The sequence below is a fragment of the Somniosus microcephalus genome, chromosome 3 (genome assembly GCF_052327205.1).
Source record: "Somniosus microcephalus isolate GS21.2 chromosome 3, FLI_Smic_1.0, whole genome shotgun sequence".
In the NCBI taxonomy this organism is placed as follows: Eukaryota; Metazoa; Chordata; class Chondrichthyes; order Squaliformes; family Somniosidae; genus Somniosus; species Somniosus microcephalus.
Window position 1 is genome coordinate 356,613,817 of NC_140989.1, and position 18,082 is coordinate 356,631,898.

At 42.7% G+C, this 18,082-nt stretch overlaps 1 protein-coding gene across 11 annotated transcripts in view; it reads left to right on the plus strand.

The window, feature by feature from the left end:
• fubp1 (far upstream element (FUSE) binding protein 1) overlaps window positions 1-18,082 on the plus strand; it is a 69,587-nt gene that overhangs the window by 45,560 nt on the left and 5,945 nt on the right. For 6 of the 11 annotated variants that reach the window (XM_085983466.1, XM_085983464.1, XM_085983465.1 and 3 more), the window contains 9 exons: window positions 19-119; window positions 274-424; window positions 1,637-1,797; window positions 4,525-4,685; window positions 4,783-4,862; window positions 5,454-5,579; window positions 5,933-6,016; window positions 7,288-7,359; window positions 10,782-10,939. In XM_085983466.1, the coding sequence (XP_085839592.1) occupies window positions 19-119; window positions 274-424; window positions 1,637-1,797; window positions 4,525-4,685; window positions 4,783-4,862; window positions 5,454-5,579; window positions 5,933-6,016; window positions 7,288-7,359; window positions 10,782-10,939 (1,094 nt within the window). Of the gene's footprint in view, window positions 1-18; window positions 120-273; window positions 425-1,636; window positions 1,798-4,524; window positions 4,686-4,782; window positions 4,863-5,453; window positions 5,580-5,932; window positions 6,017-7,287; window positions 7,360-10,781; window positions 10,940-11,378; window positions 11,742-14,104; window positions 14,317-18,082 lie in introns of those variants that run through there. The other 5 variants (XM_085983468.1, XM_085983471.1, XM_085983467.1 and 2 more) reach the window with 5 other exon arrangements.

The window sequence follows — 18,082 nt, forward strand, 5'->3', positions numbered from 1 at the left end:
TTTTTTTAAATCTCAAAGATGATGGGACAACGCCAGAAAGAATAGCTCAGATCCTGGGCCCTCCAGACAGATGTCAGCACGCTGCAGAAATTCTTACAGACCTCTTACGAAGTGTGGAGGTTAGATTACAAATACTTTTTCTTTTTAAGCCTGTTGCTGTTTGCCTATATTGTGTTGAATGTTGATAGCAGCTAGGAAATGTCTTTGTGATGCTCGCCATTTGGGGGCATTCTGTAAACAGTAGTTAAGAAGCTTTTTCACCCCCACTTTTAGGCTGGCATGCCTCCTGGTCCGGGTGGTCCTGGTGGACCTGGCAGAGGGAGAGGGAGAGGCCAAGGGAACTGGAACATGGGCCCTCCTGGTGGACTTCAAGAGTTCACTTTCACAGTACCCAGCAGCAAGACTGGCATAATAATTGGCAAAGGTAATGTGTTGTTGTGAAGTGTTGCTCTCAGTTTGGTTCTAGTTTTGTATTACCCACACACAAATTGCGCACAGGTTTAAAGATAACCCTGGTTTTGTCCTGTTTACACAATTGCTTGAATGAAGTTTGCTTTTTCTAATTACATTGCATAGTATTTACAGCTCAAACAGGCCATTCAGCCCAACAAGTCTATGTCGGTGTTTATGCTCCACACGTGCCTTCTCTGACTTTACTGCATCTAACCCTATCAGCATATCCTTCCATTCCTTTCTCCCTCGTACTTAACTAACTTCCCCTTAAATGCATCTATGCTGGTCGCCTCAATTACTCCATTCCACATTCTAACCACTCTCACTCATTGATATGGATGGTCCTGTTTTTCAGTCTTGGTCAGAGGAGGGAAATGGGCCATGTTCTAACATGACTAGAAATAGTCTAGTGACAATAAATTCTGGTCTGATTAAGAATGCTGACTACTTTGGAAGTTAAAATGTTGAGTAACTACACACTCACTTTGGCTGAGGTTTCTATATATGATAGTTTGGGCAGTCAGGTGGTTTGCAACTAAAATGTGATCATTTAGATGTAGATATTGTTGGAATCTGACACTGATGATTGACTGTCCTTCAGGGGTTCACTGCCCGGGGGGGGGGGTTGATTAAGGGGTTATAATTGACTGAATTTGCAGAGCAAGTTTTCTTGGAACAGCAGGTTAGAATGCAGGCCTTTCGTCAGGGTTAGGAGAGGTAATAGTCTCTCTTGGCTAAGGGTTCTATGTGATGTTAATTTAGACAGTCAGAAACTTGTTCCCAGTAAATAATAGGCCCTCGGTCATAAAACTGCTAATTTGGCACTGAATAGCCTGTGGCTAGTGTGTGTAATGCAACATTTTACACTAGTCCATTGAGCTGGGGGAAGAGAGAAAAGAAAATATGGCCCTTTGGGTTAAGACAGATAATTGGAGCAAAGTGTAACCTCTAACCTCTGTTATATCTGACCTGGGAGTGCTTGTAACTTTCAATGTCACTGTTGCCTAAAATGGCAAGGGATTCAATTTCCCAAGCACCAGCTTTCCCCGGCTTTAACTAAAAAATGTAAAGGTACAATGTTTAGATTACTGCCTGTGGTTTAACCAAATAGTGCAACGGTGAATGACAGCCTTGTTTGAAAACTTAATGCATATTTTCTTTTTAAAAATCTGTTCTGCTTTAGGTGGTGAGACTGTAAAGGCAATTAGCCAACAGTCAGGAGCACGGATAGAGCTTCAGAGAAATCCACCTCCAAATGCTGATCCCAACTTTAAAATGTTTATTATTCGTGGATCAGCTCAGCAGATTGATTATGCTAGGCAACTTATTGAAGAGAAGATTGGGGTAAGCTCTTAATGCAGTGATTGAATAAGATTTTTGTGAAACAAATCAAAGTTTTAAGATGACTCCTGTGAGGGAGCTTCCTGAGATGTTTTTAGGATTAGTTATTGCAGATCACCAATTTTCATTTATTTGTTTGCCAAGTGCATGAACAGATTATCATGATTTGCCTTTGTGGTTTAAGCGTTCTCATACCCCATGATGTCTCATTAGGGGGTGTTCCCAAATGTCAGTTTTCCAGGCTGTCCCCAGCCAGTACTTCTAAAGCATAAGGTATTCTGAGAGGATTGAATGTTGGGGAAGAGATTTAGTGCCACTGAAAGTAGATCAATAGTGATGGTAAGAGGGGAAGTCAGTGATGGAATAATCAAACACCACTTTGAATTAAGTGGTTGACTTGGTGATTGCACCAGTAGCTGACTTCATAGAATTTAGAACAGTTAACATTTATGTAGCACTCCTCATGTAAAAGAACATTTGCGTGCTTTGAGGACACTAAGCAGCAAGTAAAGGCTTGTAATACCAACAGAAAATGCTGGAAATACTCAGCAGGCCAGGCAGCATCCATGGAGAGAAACAGTTAACGTTTCAGGTCTGGGACCCTTCATCAGAACTGGAAAAAGCTGGAAATGTAACAGATATTAAGCAGGTGCAGAGACCGGGGCGGCGGGGGGGGGGGTGGTTTAGGAGGGGAGGAAGGAATAGAAAGAACATGCTGTGAAAATGTTGCAAATGGGAATGGCAAAATCATACTGCTTGAAAAATGGGGTCAGGGATTATTATCTGAAATTGTTGAACCCTATGTTGAGTCCAGCAGGATGTAAAGTGCCTAATCGAAAGATGAGGTGCTGTTCCTCGAGCTTACGTTGAGCTTCATTGGAACAGTGTAATAGGCCGATGACAGAGAGATCAGAGTGGGAGTGAAATGGAGAATTAAAGTGACAGGCGACCGGAAGCTCAGGGTCACCCTTATGGACTGAACGGAGGTGTTCCGCAAAGCGGTCACCCAATCTGCGTTTGGTCTCCCCAATGTAGAGGAGACCGCATCGTAAAGGCTTGTGTTTGGTGGGCGCGACGAGAAGAAAGAAGCAGGGACTGAAGGCACAGTTGAAGTGAAGTTTTTAAGAGGCTTTTGAAGGCAAAGTGGCATGGTGAAATAGTTGGTGGGGTGGGCGGTGGCGGTGGAGAGAGAAGTGTTGTCCAGTAGAACTCGCTGACTAGCCACAGGCGTGGCTGCAGCAACATGCACAAATTTTAGTAGTAAACGGCGTGCACACAATATAGATAAATGTACGTTGTGTATATTTATTTAACACGCATCTACCACCAATCAATGCAAAACTTTGCAGTCTTTCTCTCCAAAGTTTGGAATTGTGGCATGAATTTCAGTTATTCCGATTGGTTGGGCTGACCATGGTGATGGCAGCTCTCCTCCATGCAATGTTGCTGGTGTTTCAATGGTGCAGAAGTCTGGCGTTTTCACCCGTCACACACACACTTTTTGCAGATCACCAGATAATCAGTGACCAAGGAAGTAAAGCACACGCAATGATCAAAAAATACTTGCAGACTCTGCTTTTCATCTGGCCATTTTGCGAACAAAGGCACCAAACGGTTGAAGTACACGTGCATATGCTGTGCAATTTTGAATAATATCACATGCCCGGCAGTGGCTATTACTGATTTTTTTAATTTACTAATGGAAAAATGCAATCCGCCACATCTGGATGCCCAATTATCCACATGTGGCTAACACTTTGGATAATGTTTGCGCGGGTGAGATGTGACAGCTGAATGCCCTATCCACAGCAGTGCAGTGGAAGGGCCAGGAGGCAAGCAGTAATGCACAGAGGGGTGGAGGGGATTGGGCCATTACCAAAATAGGGTGAGAAACTGCAAATAAGGATCTTGATGGCTGCTGTGTACAAAGAAAGGAATGTTATAGTGAGATCTTTTTTGGGTTGGGGGGTGGTGTGAAGAGGAGGAGTTTGTTAAATTTGTCCAGTGATCAGATCACGGATGACCATCGTCTCCTGGAGCTTGTTTGATTGTCGTAGTCAGGGAGGGATTTCCTGCAGTACACTCCCTATGTTTGCTTCCCCAGGAAGTAGCATTGTTGGTGTTTTGGGTGGGGATGGGGAGGTGCTTGAGGTTGTGCTGCCCAGTGGATTGGATGAGCATTAATGGGCCCAATAGTCTTTCTTTGCTCATGGTTCCCGCATGAGCACCGTTTGCTGGATAGTATAACAGACATAACCCCCGGTATGATAACATGGTGATTAAATCAGTTAGCGAAATGCATTGCTAACTTTAAGATAACTAAAATCATTAACTCACCAAAAAAGCAATTCGGGAATTGTAATCTCTCCATTGTTGCCACAAGCCAAAGCAAGGGGAAGTGCCCGAAAAGTAGGGTTACATTTGCAGCTTTCTAAATCAACTGTTGTGTAAATAAGCTTGTTTTCCTTTTTACGATGAAATGCCACTGGGATCAGTTCGAATGTGAAGCCTAATCTAATTGTGCATTAAAATCATTCTGTTAGTTGGTCTGAAAATTGCATTGAGAGGAGAATATTTTTAAAAAAATTTTTTAAAGACTTTTAATCTAGTTGAAATCAGATTAAGAATCATATGTTGGCTTTTCTTGTGGGTTGACAAACTGTTCTCTTTTCAGGAACTTCCCTATTTGTATGCCTGGTTATATTTCATACACTGTTTTTATCTATTTAGGCTCCTACTGGTCCTCCTGGGCCACCTGGTCCCCACGGTCCTCATGGACCCCACGGCCCTCCTGGCCCTCACGGGCCCCCTGGTCCTCCAGGCCCTGGAACTCCTATGGGACCCTATAATCCAGGGCCCTATAATCCAGGGCCGCCTGGCCCTCCTCAACAGTAAGTAATCTGATTTTTAAATAGCACAATTGTTTTAAACTTGACTAGAATATGGTATGTAGCATGTTACCATTACTTAATCTCTTAACTTCTGCAGTGGTCCGCCAGCACAGTATGCTCCACAAGGATGGGGGAATGCCTATCAGCCCTGGCAGCAACAGGGCCAGCCAGATCCAAGTAAGACACAACTTAATTCTTAACGTTTTGCATCACCACTTTTGAAAGCAATCCACGTAGGTCCCCGATGGCTCAGTTGGTAAAGGCAGCATGTAATTGGGCCGTACAGACCCACAGGACCCAGGTTTGATTCCTGGTCTGTGCTGAGGTAGCTGATCTCAGCTGGGGTGGAGCTTATAGGGTACTGCATTTGGCCTTGGTGCTTGCAGGGAGGCGGGGCTTGGTGGAGCGGGATAATTTAGGGTTCCCACTCTTTACTGCTATCAAGTGACAGAAGCGTGTGTGTGTGCCAGCGTCAGTTGAGGTCAGGGTCGGCTTTGACTGGGATGCCCTCCACAGTTGAATAGCTGGACAATGTTTGCACTGTTGAGGCTGACGCATGCAACATGACCACTTGGATGGGATACTGGAGAGTAGCTTGCACTTGTGGGATTATACCCCAGCAGGAGTCGAAGCCTTCAGGAGAGGATGAGGGAAAGAAAAGTGACCCACTGACCTTGCTATAATACTGTAATGTATTAAATAACTTGAACATTTTTATCTACAGTGTTTGAATGCCAGCAGTAATAAAATATTTTTAATCTATTGTAGATAAAGCTGGAGATGCAAATACAGCTGCATGGGCAGCATATTACGCTCAGTATTATCAGCAACAAGCACAGCAGCCACCTGCAGCTTCAAGCACTGGTCAGGGCAATACCCAAAATTCTGGACAGGGTAAATCATCGGGTATTTTTATTAGATCTTCTGGCTACACTGAGAGAGAAGTTAATTGCTGCAGTTTTTTTAAAACTTTGAGAGCTAAGCTTGCATCTTACCCAAAAAAAAATTCATAAGCTCGGACTTCTTTTGGAAAACAGTAGTAGCTGTTATATTATTCTCGTTTCTTAATCAGTGGCATTATGTGCCTAAATCACTTTACACAAAGAGGGGTAGAAAAGCTCTTCTCGATTAGTCTAGCAACTTTTGGGTTTTCCTAATGTTACAAACTGCCTTCTCCTTCTCTTCCCTCCGTGGGAATTGACAGCCACTGTGTTGATGTGATAATCACAGTGCTGTATTTTTACCAGCAGGTGATCCAAACCAACCAACCCCGCCCCAGAATCCTCAGACTGATTATACCAAGGCCTGGGAAGAATATTACAAGAAATTAGGTAAGTACTTTAGGTTGCCTTGTCGAAACTTAAGATTCATGGAAGGAGGTGCACGAACGTGAGGGGAAAAAGCTGGAAGTGTAGGAATCCTTAACAAAGTTCAACCCTACTCATCCCTGTTAAATTTAGTATTCTATGAAATGTATATTTCGCTCAGCGATATATCATAAGGCTTACTGGCAGATCGCAGAGCAACCGCGTGTTTCTTCCCAGACAGACTCAGTACAATTTAAAATTGCATTGGCCAATGAACAAGATGGCCTTGTGCATGACATACTTTACTCCGTAAATGGGGTGCGTCACAAGCAGTGTTCCCTGTAAACTGCGCTTTGTTCTGCGTGGCCTGTTTCTTTAGTGCGCGGTCCCTTTAAAATTTCCATGCACGCGCGGTATTTACAATGGGGAAGCCCGTGAACGGCCTGCACGGGACATTTCCCGTTACTGCGCGGCCGCGCAGCTTAGAGGGAACATTGGTTACAAGTCTTTGTGGTACCGGTGGTCACCAGGATCAAATCTTTGATCTCTGCTTCTCGCGGCAGCTCAAAAGAAAATCAGTTGCAAAAGGCACAGTGGAAAAGATGGCAGAAGAATTGTGAGCCTTTATGTTCAAATGCATTGATTATGCATTCCAGTATCATATGTAACTACAGGAAACTCTCGATTTACCGGCACCTAAATAACCGGAAATCTCTGTTAACCGGCAAAATTCAGGAGTAGGTTCAGGTAAGTTTTACTTCATATTAGTGGCTGTTCCTGGATCTGTGGCTGTGTAACTGGGGTTCCTGCACTTGTTGCTAAGGGACGCCTGGATCTTGTGGCCGGGGTTCCTGCACCTGTTGCTAAGCAACAGGGAAGCCTGGATTTGTTGCTGTGTACGGCGCGCTCGAACTTTTTACTATACCTCGCTGTAATCCGGACTTTTTGATAAACCGGCATCACGCCGGTCCCGTCAGTGCCGAATTTTAAAAAAAAAAGAGTTTCCTGTAATAGAAACTGCAAATTCAAAGCCATTTTTGAGCAGTCTTGATGTAAATTGTCACGGTCGTTGTTAGTTAGTCTTCAGATATTCTCTAAAGAATAAATGGAATTTTAAGTAGCCCTTTTTTTTTAAAGAAAGTATTGGATAGGGAAGCCTAGAGTTTCAGACCCAGCTGGACCCAATAAATAAATTATTCTGCATGTTTGGTTTGGAATCTGTTACTTTAAAGACCCAAATTATCTAAATTTTTTCTGCATATTTTTCACAAAAATGTTACCCATGTTTTGCATAGGTCAACAGGGACAACCACAAGGAGCCCAACAGGATTACACCAAAGCTTGGGAGGAATACTACAAGAAGCAAAGTACGTAGTGCTTTGTAAAGCCTGATTCAAGTAACCATGATGTGGAGATGCCGGTGTTGGACTGGGGTGGACAAATGTGAGAAGTCACACAACACCAGGTTATAGTCCAACAGCTTTATTTGAAATCACAAGCTTTCGGAGCGCTGCTCCTTCATCAGGTGAAGTGAAGCGATGCATATAGGCACAACATATATAGTCAGAGAACACTGCCAGATGATTACAGGTAATCTTTCTAACTGCCCTTTATCCCACCTCGGCAGCGAGATAATCACAGCAATCAAAGGTGTGGATGGTGTCCAAACAGGTCGGTCAGGAAAACATTACATTAAAGAACAATGAGGTGGGGTCACCAGGGGTCAAATGTTGCAGATGCTGGGGTCTGTATGAAAAACAAAGAACAATAAAAAAAATATTTTTTTTGCTGGAAATCACAGCAGGTCCGGCCGCATCGGTGTAGAGAGAACAAGCCAACGACGACTCGAGTCTGGATGACTCTGCGTCAGGTGGGGTTACATGTAGCGTGACATGAACCCAAGATCCCGGTTGAGGCCGTCCTCGTGAGTGCGGAACTTGGCTATCAGTTTCTGCTCGGCGATTTTGCGTTGTGTGTCTCGAAGGCCGCCTTGGAGAATGCTTAGCCGAAGATCGGAGGCTGAATGTCCTTGACTGCTGAAGTGTTCCCCGACTGGGAGGGAACACTCCTGCCTGGCGATTGTTGCGTGGTGTCCGTTCATCCATTGTTACAGTGTCTGCATGGTCAATTTTTGCTCCACCACCAAAATGGACCCCATCGGTCTCGCGGCAGACACAGAGGAATTCATCAGGAGAATGAGGTTCTGGGAATTCTTCCACAAATCCCAAGATGTCAGCAGCGAACCCAATGAGACAATCAATGATCCGGAACAGCAGACAGAGGGATCCGCAGTGCAGCAACCGAAGAAGAAAGAGTCAAATTGGACCCCTCCGGAGGGTCGCTGCCCTAAGCTTGACATGTATGCTCAAGCTGTCCGGAGATGCATCAACGCCAGATTCATCAGCAGCACTCAAGACAGTCCAGAATGTCACCCAAGCACAACACAACGCCATCCACGCTCTCAAGACCAACCGCAGCATCGTCGTCAAACCAGCAGACAAAGGAGGAGCCATCGTCATACAGAACAGAATGCACTATTGCAAAGAAGCATACCGACAACTGGACAACCAGGAATACTACAGACAGTTACCCGCAGATCCGACCAAAGAACACACCCACCAACTCAACAGACTGATCAAGCCCTTCGATCCAGACCTTCAAATCATCTTACGTGCTCTCATCCCATGTACTCCCAGCGTGGGAGACTTCTACTGCCTCCCAAAGATACACAAAGCCAACACACCCGGACGTCCTATCGTGTCAGGCAACGGAACCCTGTGTGAGAACCTCTCTGGATATGTCAAGGGCATCCTGAAACCCATCGTACAGGGAACCCCCAGCTTCTGTCGCGACACCACAGACTTCTTACAGAAACTCAGCACCCACGGACCAGTTGAACCAGGAACACTCCTTGCCACGATGGACGTCTCGGCACTCTACACCAGTATCCCCCACGATGACAGCATCGCTGCAACAGCCTCAGTACTCAACACCAACAACAGACAATCTCCAGACGCCATCATACAACTCATCTGCTTCATCCTTGACCACAATGTCTTCACCATCGACAACCAGTTCTTTACCCAAACACATGGAACAGCCATGGGGACCAAATTCACACCCCAATATGCCAACATTTTCATGCACAAGTTCGAGCAAGACTTCTTCGCTGCACAGGACCTCCAACCAACGCTATACACCAGATACATCGACGACATTTTCTTCCTATGGACCCACGGCGAAGAATCACGGAAAAGACTACACGATAACATCAACAAGTTCCATCACACCATCAAACTCACCATGGACTACTCCTCAGAATCGGTTTCATTCTTGGACACACGAATCTCCATCAAAGACGGACACCTCAGCACTTCACTCTACCGCAAGCCCACGGACAACCTCACGATGCTCCATTTTTCCAGCTTCCACCCTAACCACGTTAAAGAAGCCATCCCCTATGGACAAGCCCTGCGAATACACAGGATCTGCTCAGACAAGGAGGAACGCGATGGACACCTACAGACGCTGAAAGGCGCCCTCATAAGAACGGGATATGACGCTCGACTCGTCGATCGGCAGTTCCGACAGGCCACAGCGAAAAATCGCATAGACCTCCTCAGAAGACAAACACGGGACACAACCAACAGAGTACCCTTCGTCGTCCAGTACTTCCCCGGAGCGGAGAAACTACGCCATGTTCTTCGCAGCCTTCAGCATGTCATCGATGACGACGAACACCTCGCTAAGGCCATCCCCGCGCCACCACTACTCGCCTTCAAACAGCCGCCTAACCTCAAACAGACCATTGTTCGCAGCAAATTACCCAGCTTTCAGGAGAACAGCGACCACGACACCACACAACCCTGCCACGGCAACCTCTGCAAGACATGCCAGGTCATCAACACAGATACCATCATCACACGTGAGGACGCCACCCACCAGGTACATGGTACATACTCATGTGACTCGGCCAACGTTGTCTACCTCATACGTTGCAGGAAAGGATGCCCCAGAGCATGGTACATCGGCGAGACCATGCAGACACTGCGACAACGGATGAACGGACACCGCGCAACAATCGCCAGGCAGGAGTGTTCCCTCCCAGTCGGGGAACACTTCAGCAGTCAAGCACATTCAGCCTCCGATCTTCGGGTAAGCATTCTCCAAGGCGGCCTTTGAGACACACGACAATGCAAAATCGTCGAGCAGAAACTGATAGCCAAGTTCCGCACTCATGAGGATGGCCTCAACCGGGATCTTGGGTTCATGTCACGCTACATGTAACCCCACCTGACGTAGAGTCATCCAGACTCGAGTCGTTGTTGGCTTGTTCTCTCTGCACAGGTGCGGCCGGACCTGCTGTGATTTCCAGCAAAAAAAATCTCTTTTTTATTGTTTTTTGTTTTTCATACAGACCCCAGCATCTGCAACATTTGACCCCTGGTGACCCCACCTCATTGTTCTTTGATGTAATGTTTTCCTGACTGACCTGTTTGGACACCATCCACACCTTTGATTGCTGTGATTATCTCTCTGCCGAGGTGGGATAAAGGGCAGTTAGAAAGATTACCTGTAATCATCTGGCAGTGTTCTCGTGACTATATATGCTGTGCCTATATGCATCTCTTCACTTCACCTGACGAAGGAGCAGCGCTCCAAAAGCTTGTGATTTCAAATAAAGCTGTTGGACTATAACCCGGTGTTGTGTGACTTCTCACATTGATTCAAGTAAGTTTGAATCGTCTGAATTTGGTCAGTGATTCAATGCTGCTTGTTGTTGTTTCAGGTCAGGCGGCTCAAGCTTCTGGTACGGCAGCTCAGCCAGGCGGGCAGCCAGACTACAGTGCTGCATGGGCTGAATATTACAGGCAGCAAGCGGCTTACTACAGTCAGACAAACTCCCAGGGAATGCCCCAGCACCCGCCAGCACAGCAACCTCCGCAGGTAAATATCAGTTCATGGAAGAAGTGTACGTTAGGACCATGATTTGAGTTTTGTTTTTGATTCGGCATACAGAAATCTTGATGTATCCCTATTGGTAACTTCTGCGAGGATCATAGATAAGTTGCTAGGACTGGTGAAATTAAAATAGTATGATGTGCAGAATATACTGTATATCGACACCCACTTTCTCTTCAAATTTAATACGTAGTTAACTTTTGAGAAATGCATTTGAAGAGTATTGAATGGCATGTTATTCAAATGGCTGTTCTTACTAAAAGTTTCCCCCCCAAACCAGGCAATGCGAAAAGTGAGAGCAACTGCCCAGCAATATGTTTAACCTTTCCTTTCACAGATAGAGGATCCTGTCCACACTCAGTGTCCTTGAAATGTTTCATGTTGGTAACCACTTGTGTATTTCTTATGTATTTCTTCTGTGCAGGGCCAGTAATGTGAAGTGGAGATATTTGCGTCATTGTGGGAAAAGCCTTTGTAAAATTTATGGATGCAGACGCCTTGATGAAGATCTTAATTTTGTTTTTGGTTTAAGAAAAATAGTGTTTGTTGCTATTGTCATACCTAATAGGTAGAGAACTTGATAACCATTATTCTGTGTAGAATTGCGAATTTGGTTTGCTTTTAGTGAATCACAATAGTTTGAACATTCCAGCTTATGTATTTTCAATTTCTATTCAGTCATTAAAGTGACATGTGCTTCTGTTGTAAAATGTATTAATTTCATTGTATACCTGTTCACTTTTAAAATGCTTGTTTTGTGCTTGACAATAAATGATATGAAAACCTTTGTTTCTGGGTAAGTTGGATCTATGGGTAAATACATAAGTACTGTGTGTTGCGCCTGTTGAATTGTAACCTGGTATTACAACACATTCTCTGCCTGTGTGGATTTTTCTGTTGGGTTAAGCTGAGACTTTAAATGTGGATAATTTCAATTCAGATCCAAATAGCTATTATAGTCCAGGTTCTTGAAGCCATCCTGATTGCAATTTAGCTCGTCAGTAATGCGTAATACAAAGTTGCAAGCAGTATATCTTTTGCATAACCTTTCTATAGCAGAACGTATGAAGGTGAAATGCTATCTAATCTTGTGGCTGGCATCCTTAGCTTTTGTTTGCAATTTCATTCTAATTGTCTCTTTATGACAAACAATTTGGGAAGTACTTTGTCAATTTGTTTATATGGTCTGCAATTCTTGCCATGTAAAATAGTGCCCCATAACTTTTTTTTTCTGACAGAAGGAGTTTAGGAAAGCTGATGGTAAGGTATCAGTCAAAGTTTTCACTAATAATTAAGTAGTTCCTTAAACTGACAATGGGATTGTTTTTCTGATGCATTATGACCTGCTTTAGATGCATTATTTTTCACGTTATTTAGTTGGAATTTGCCATTTTAAAGCCTCAAAAGATTATCTGAATTGCTTCTGCATATTTTTCCCATCTATTTGAAAGTGATTGCTGTGCAAATTACACTTTTTTTTGCCATGTTTGCACTTGAATATTCTGGTAGTTGCTCAGTTTAATTATGCAAAAGATGAATGCAATTGCAGTCTCTGTTTGCCACTGTATTTATTGAAGTACAGGTGTGTTCCAGCCAATATAGAGCTAGCTCTGTAAGGGTAACCCTGGCGTATGCTGTGCACCATCCTTGATTCTGTTCCTTCAAGGAGCTTTGCACTGTAAGTACATTAGAATAAATCTTGTGACTGAAAGAGATGACTTACTGTGCAGTAACACTTGAAATTGTTTTTGCCCGTGTCCTCTATTTTCTTTCTCAAAATATACGTTGAAATTTGCTTAACGATGCAGAAATTAACATGTCCTGATCACATGCTTAGCATGTAATGCTTCTTGGAATTAAACAGATAGGATACCTGCTAGTTTTTCTGATGACAAACCTTTATTCTGGGTAAGTATTTCCTAAATAATGTTTGAGCTGCTGCAGAGTGGAAATCTATTTTAGGTGATATTGTGATAGTTTTTTTTTAGATTACTTGAACCATATGGAATTTTGTTAGGTTGATGAAGGTAGGTAGGCCAGGAGTGTGTTGTATTTCAACTGCCTTGATGTTCAACTTAATAAATGGACAAGAATATCTGCTCTTTACGTTGATGTGTAGAACGGTGGAAATTATTTCAGGTTTTCAAATGAGCGCATAATGTTTTCAATGGCAAAGTTGTCTTTTTGCTGTATTAGAAATTGCTAACTGAAGTTGTAAACTATCTTGGAATAAATGTTTTTTATGGGTTGCGATTATTTTGTTGGGCATGAGAATGAAGTGTTGCAGATTTTCCCACGGGTAACTGAGCAGGCACTCTAAGTTTCTTAAGAGAAACTAGTTTTGTAATGCACTTCTACATGCTGTTTTGAATGCTTTATGATTGATCCAAGTGGAAGAAAAAGAATCCTGTAACCGATATTTGAAGGAGTGAATTATTGTTGCTCTGTCCGCATGATCTGAATTTAGCTAGTGTCCGTTACTGTAACTTAGTTTCACAGCTGGCACACGTTCACAGAATCGAATTTTTCAGGCACTAATGAAAGCCTTCTGTCTCTGGAATGCTGCAAAAGAGTGCTCAGTAGTCCAGGTGTTGCAGACTGCTTGTTTTTAGGTGTGGAGAACCGAATGAGTACTAAGACCGAGAGCCACAAGACATCTGCAGGTTAATTCTCAATGTTAGTTTTGTTCATGTATGAAACGCTTTACTGAAGTCTAATGTTAAGAATCTAGACTGAAAGTTTTTGAATCCTATTTATAACAAATGCAGGAAGAGAATTTTGAACTGTTTTTTAGTGTAAATGATTTAAGCATTGAAGTAGATGGTCCATATACCTACAACTGCACACGTTATTTTCTAATGCAGGTTTTGTGTGGTGATTCAATGTTCTTAATTGGGGAGATTTAAAAAAAAAATACAGGTTCTTTTCCATGCCTCATTTGCAATCATCTACACCATTATCTCACTGTATCGGCAGGTATAACTATTGAAACAGGAAAACAATTACAACAGCCATTTTCCCTCATACCTCATTCAAATTTACACTTCACCCTGTTACACTAACTACATAGAGACTGTTCATGATTGCAACAGTGGAAAACAGTTACAACAGCAATTTCCCCTTTTTCATTGATGTCCTTGTCCATTTCAGGTCCTTTTGTCACATAGTCAAACTGACAATCTCAGCTCAACTTAATTTTAGAAGTGTGCCCAACAATAAACTTTTACAAAGGGCAGATTACGTTGTCTTGCTGTGGATTTCAATGAACACCCCAAGGAGCTTTTAATATTTTACAACAAGGATTCGTAAGCCGGTAATCATGTGTACAGTCTGAAGAGTTTAACGTTGACAAAAAACTCATGGTGAGTAACCACACCTGACCAAAAAGCATATGACCACTGAATGATGTAACCTATATATCGTCAAGGCAAACCTCTATCCTAATAAAAAAAACATGCATTCATAGAAAACTGATCTCAAGGCCTAACCTATAATTAAATGCAACATTAGTCCTAAAATGGGTTTGTCAAGTCAAACTGGTTTGATCAGCCTTGGCTCTCACGAGGCCAGGAAGGAGACTGAGAGATCAGTTTTTCTTCTCCTTCCACTTTTCTCCATTTTGTCTATCCTAAAGATGGAGATTCATGCTATGGTGAAGTTCACTGGGTGCTGGTGGCCATCCTGATACTATGTCTAAGAAATCATTCTTCATTAATGATCTTGGGCAACTGTTGTCAGGTTGATCCACAGTTGGGGGTGGGTGCGGATTAATCACAGCCAAGCCTAATTATGTTCCCACATATGTACTACAAGCAGCAGTCACTAGGTAGCAATTAGGAGCAGGGCCCCTTTCTCACCCACATTTCCTTCCCCCCCCCCCCCCCCCCAACCAAGGGGGTGGGGGGGGGGGGAGCCCAGAAAGTAACTAGAACTCCCTATTGCTACCCTATTAGACTGATAAAAATAGGATGTCTCTGAGAGATCTTGTCAGCCATGAACCCACTGAGTTGGTAACAAAATGGTTAAATGTCCAAATGAATGTATTGTGAGGGCAGTTTTACTAGTGGCTAATCTCAACTTGTTTGCTGTATTCTATAGTATTCTCTGATTTTAATAGAAGAAAATACTGTGTTTGCAATTGGGACAGTTGAGTTGTAACTTAGAAAGGTATGAGCAAAATGTATACCAACAATGAATGGGATGTGATTTGGTGGTTTTTTCAAGTGGTGCATGTTAAACTAGTGCAATTGGAATAAGAATTGCAGTTGATTCGTTAAGGGAGAATTATTGAAATTCTGTTTAATGTGTTGATTGATTTTTAATAGTTTGTCATTCAGTACAGAGTGCCTCCAAACTCTTGTATGTCTTGCAGAAGAGACTTTTCTACATGTCTATGCATAAACTCCATTTCCAAATGCCTCTTGATGTTATGGGTGAGATTAGAGATTATGTCTTACTAGAGCTTATTTGAGCTCTGAAGTTGTGTTACTGTCTCACTGCAGGCTGGCGTACCTACTAATTCTGCAACAGACCTTGTCGTGAAGTAAAGATTTAAAAATGGGAAGACCATGGGAGTAAAGTTGAATGCACGTTGTGTGGGGTGGGTTATAAGAATTGGGATATACTGGCTGGGTTTCCTAAACCATAGTTTTAAACTGGTAAATGCATAAAATATTCACTAAGGTTGGTGACCTATTATCGTTGGTGGATACCTTGGCCTGTGGTGAGATGGTGGATCCAGTCATTACAGTGCACTTCCCGGTCTCTATCCTTCAGGATCTCAATCATTATAGACTGGATTGTTTTGCATTTTCCCTCAGTGGGAAACGATATCGAAGTACTTCAGATAAAGCTGTTAATTTGGGTTGAATTTAATTTATTCCTCTAGAAATTGATATTTCCCCCCCATTATGTTCTGAACATTTATATCTGACGTGCCGAAATGCTTTTTGAACATTGTGGCTGTGTTGAACTCTTTTTACTGAGGGATTGTTTCGTGACTGGTGATTTCCCTGGGGCTAAATTTGAACTTGTGCTAGAGCTAAAACCTAAATCTATGTTTCATCCAATTATTGGAGTTTCTATTCTGTGAAAAATATAGCTTGACAGCATTTTAAGGTTCTTAATCATTGCGTTGCTTGTTCCTCTGTCAGTGTGTGCATAACAGAATGATACTTGTATAAATGTATCTGAGCTATTACAGTTATTGTTTTAAGACTTCGTTCTCAAACGTTGCACATTTTATCATGCTTTAATGTCCATAAACTGCATCATGGTGCAATCCAGGAGTTTAAATTTAGCGATAATGAATAAATAATTGCTATCGCTAACTTAACATTTCCAAACGACTGGGCATCCATGGCCTGTTGTGTAGGTTCCAAGTGGCGCCCGAAAGAAATGGATAGATGCAAGAGTCCTTTTCCTAAATTAAGCCAAAATATAGTAAAGCAAAGTCAGCTGGCTGTAATGACAGTAATGAGTTAATGATTCAGTGAGTATACTTGTAAAAATGGTAAGATTTGGGATTTAGTAGGGAGTAATAATAGAGTAACATTTTGCAACACATTGGGCCAAGAGACAAATTTAAAACTGAGAATGCACTTTCACCACAATTGGCCATCTCAGTTGGGCATTGGTAGGCCAAAGTAGTTGCTGTATTCGTGTTAAACGGCTTTCTTATCGCTCCCACATGCACACTTTTTGTAATTGGTCTACGTAGTCCAAATTCAATGCTGTCTTTCAGGATTCATGCTTACAGCAGTTTTAAATAGCACAGTATGAGCTAGTTCCATGCATGAGTTTTTCCCATTGCAAACTGCAGCTTTGCCAGAGCTTTTTAATGCCAACTTAATACAAATGTGGTTCACAGTCTAGGTCAACTTGCGCTGTAAAAGACATGAGACACTTAGTTGCGTGAGTAACCTTTACATTGACTCCCAAACCAAGAATGCGAGCTCTGTAGTTCCACACATTGATAACATTTGATTTGTGCAGCAATGTGACTATTGTGCAACTTTACTTTTTGAAACTTTGCATTTTAACAATGGTTACTTCGGTAACAAACATAAATCACAACTTCCAGGGCACCCACTCTGAGTTATTTCAAATTATTAAGAAAATGGTGTGCTTAATAATGAAACCTAGTATGGACGCAAAAGATGGGATGTTTGCAAAGCACTCCACCACCCGTGAAAGCTTTTTTTGGTCCAACATATTTTTCTTTCCTCTCCTAAAAGCACTGACTTGGGATTGTTTAGGTGCCAGTTGCCCTCTTAAGTGGCCATTCTTCATGCCAGTCTTTACAGTAAGCAGCAGCAGCAGTTGTGGAAAGCATTGCAGCTGAACTCAGTTCTTATGCAACATCCATATAGGCATGTTTTCCAGATACTAGACAACAATCGGGAACAGCAATCATGGCAGTTTTCGTTACATTTCCCTCCATTTCCATAACCCATGGTAATGATACCGATTGTAGCACTACCTACTGCCATCCCCATTTGAGATCCGCTACCTCAACTCAGACCAACTGGCAATTTACTGGTCTGTGTGGCTAAGAACCTAATGTGCATTTTCCAACTTGAGGCACCTGAAGTGCCATTGTAACTTCACTTTTTAAATTAACAGCTTTTCTGTTGTAAATATCTTGCATTCAAAGACTGAAATTACATGTTGAATTTCCCCCTCGTCTTGTAAAGCACGAGCACTCCTAAACTGTCCTGGCTCCTGATGCACAATTTGATTCGGCAAACAAACCTCGCCTTGAGGTTGAAGTTTTGCTACTTTTCTATTCCAGTTCTTTTAGCCTTTAGGGATGAATTACCATTATGGTACCAAGTACTTCCCTTGCCTTTATTACCCATTTGCCAAATCACTACTGTCTTTTTTAAACAAGGTTTGATTCCATGAATTAAATGTATAATGGGCAGGGGGGTGAGTAATGCTCAGCACTTGGGCTATAACAACTAGCATTGAAATAGTGCTGTTAGCATAGAAAACATCCCAAGCTACTTCATAGAGACAGATACAGTAGTGGAAGAGCTTTGGGAATGAGCCAAAACATGTTCAAGAAGATGGAGCTTGGAGTAATCATCTTCATAACAAGGCAAGAGGGTAAGCAGTTTGATTAGG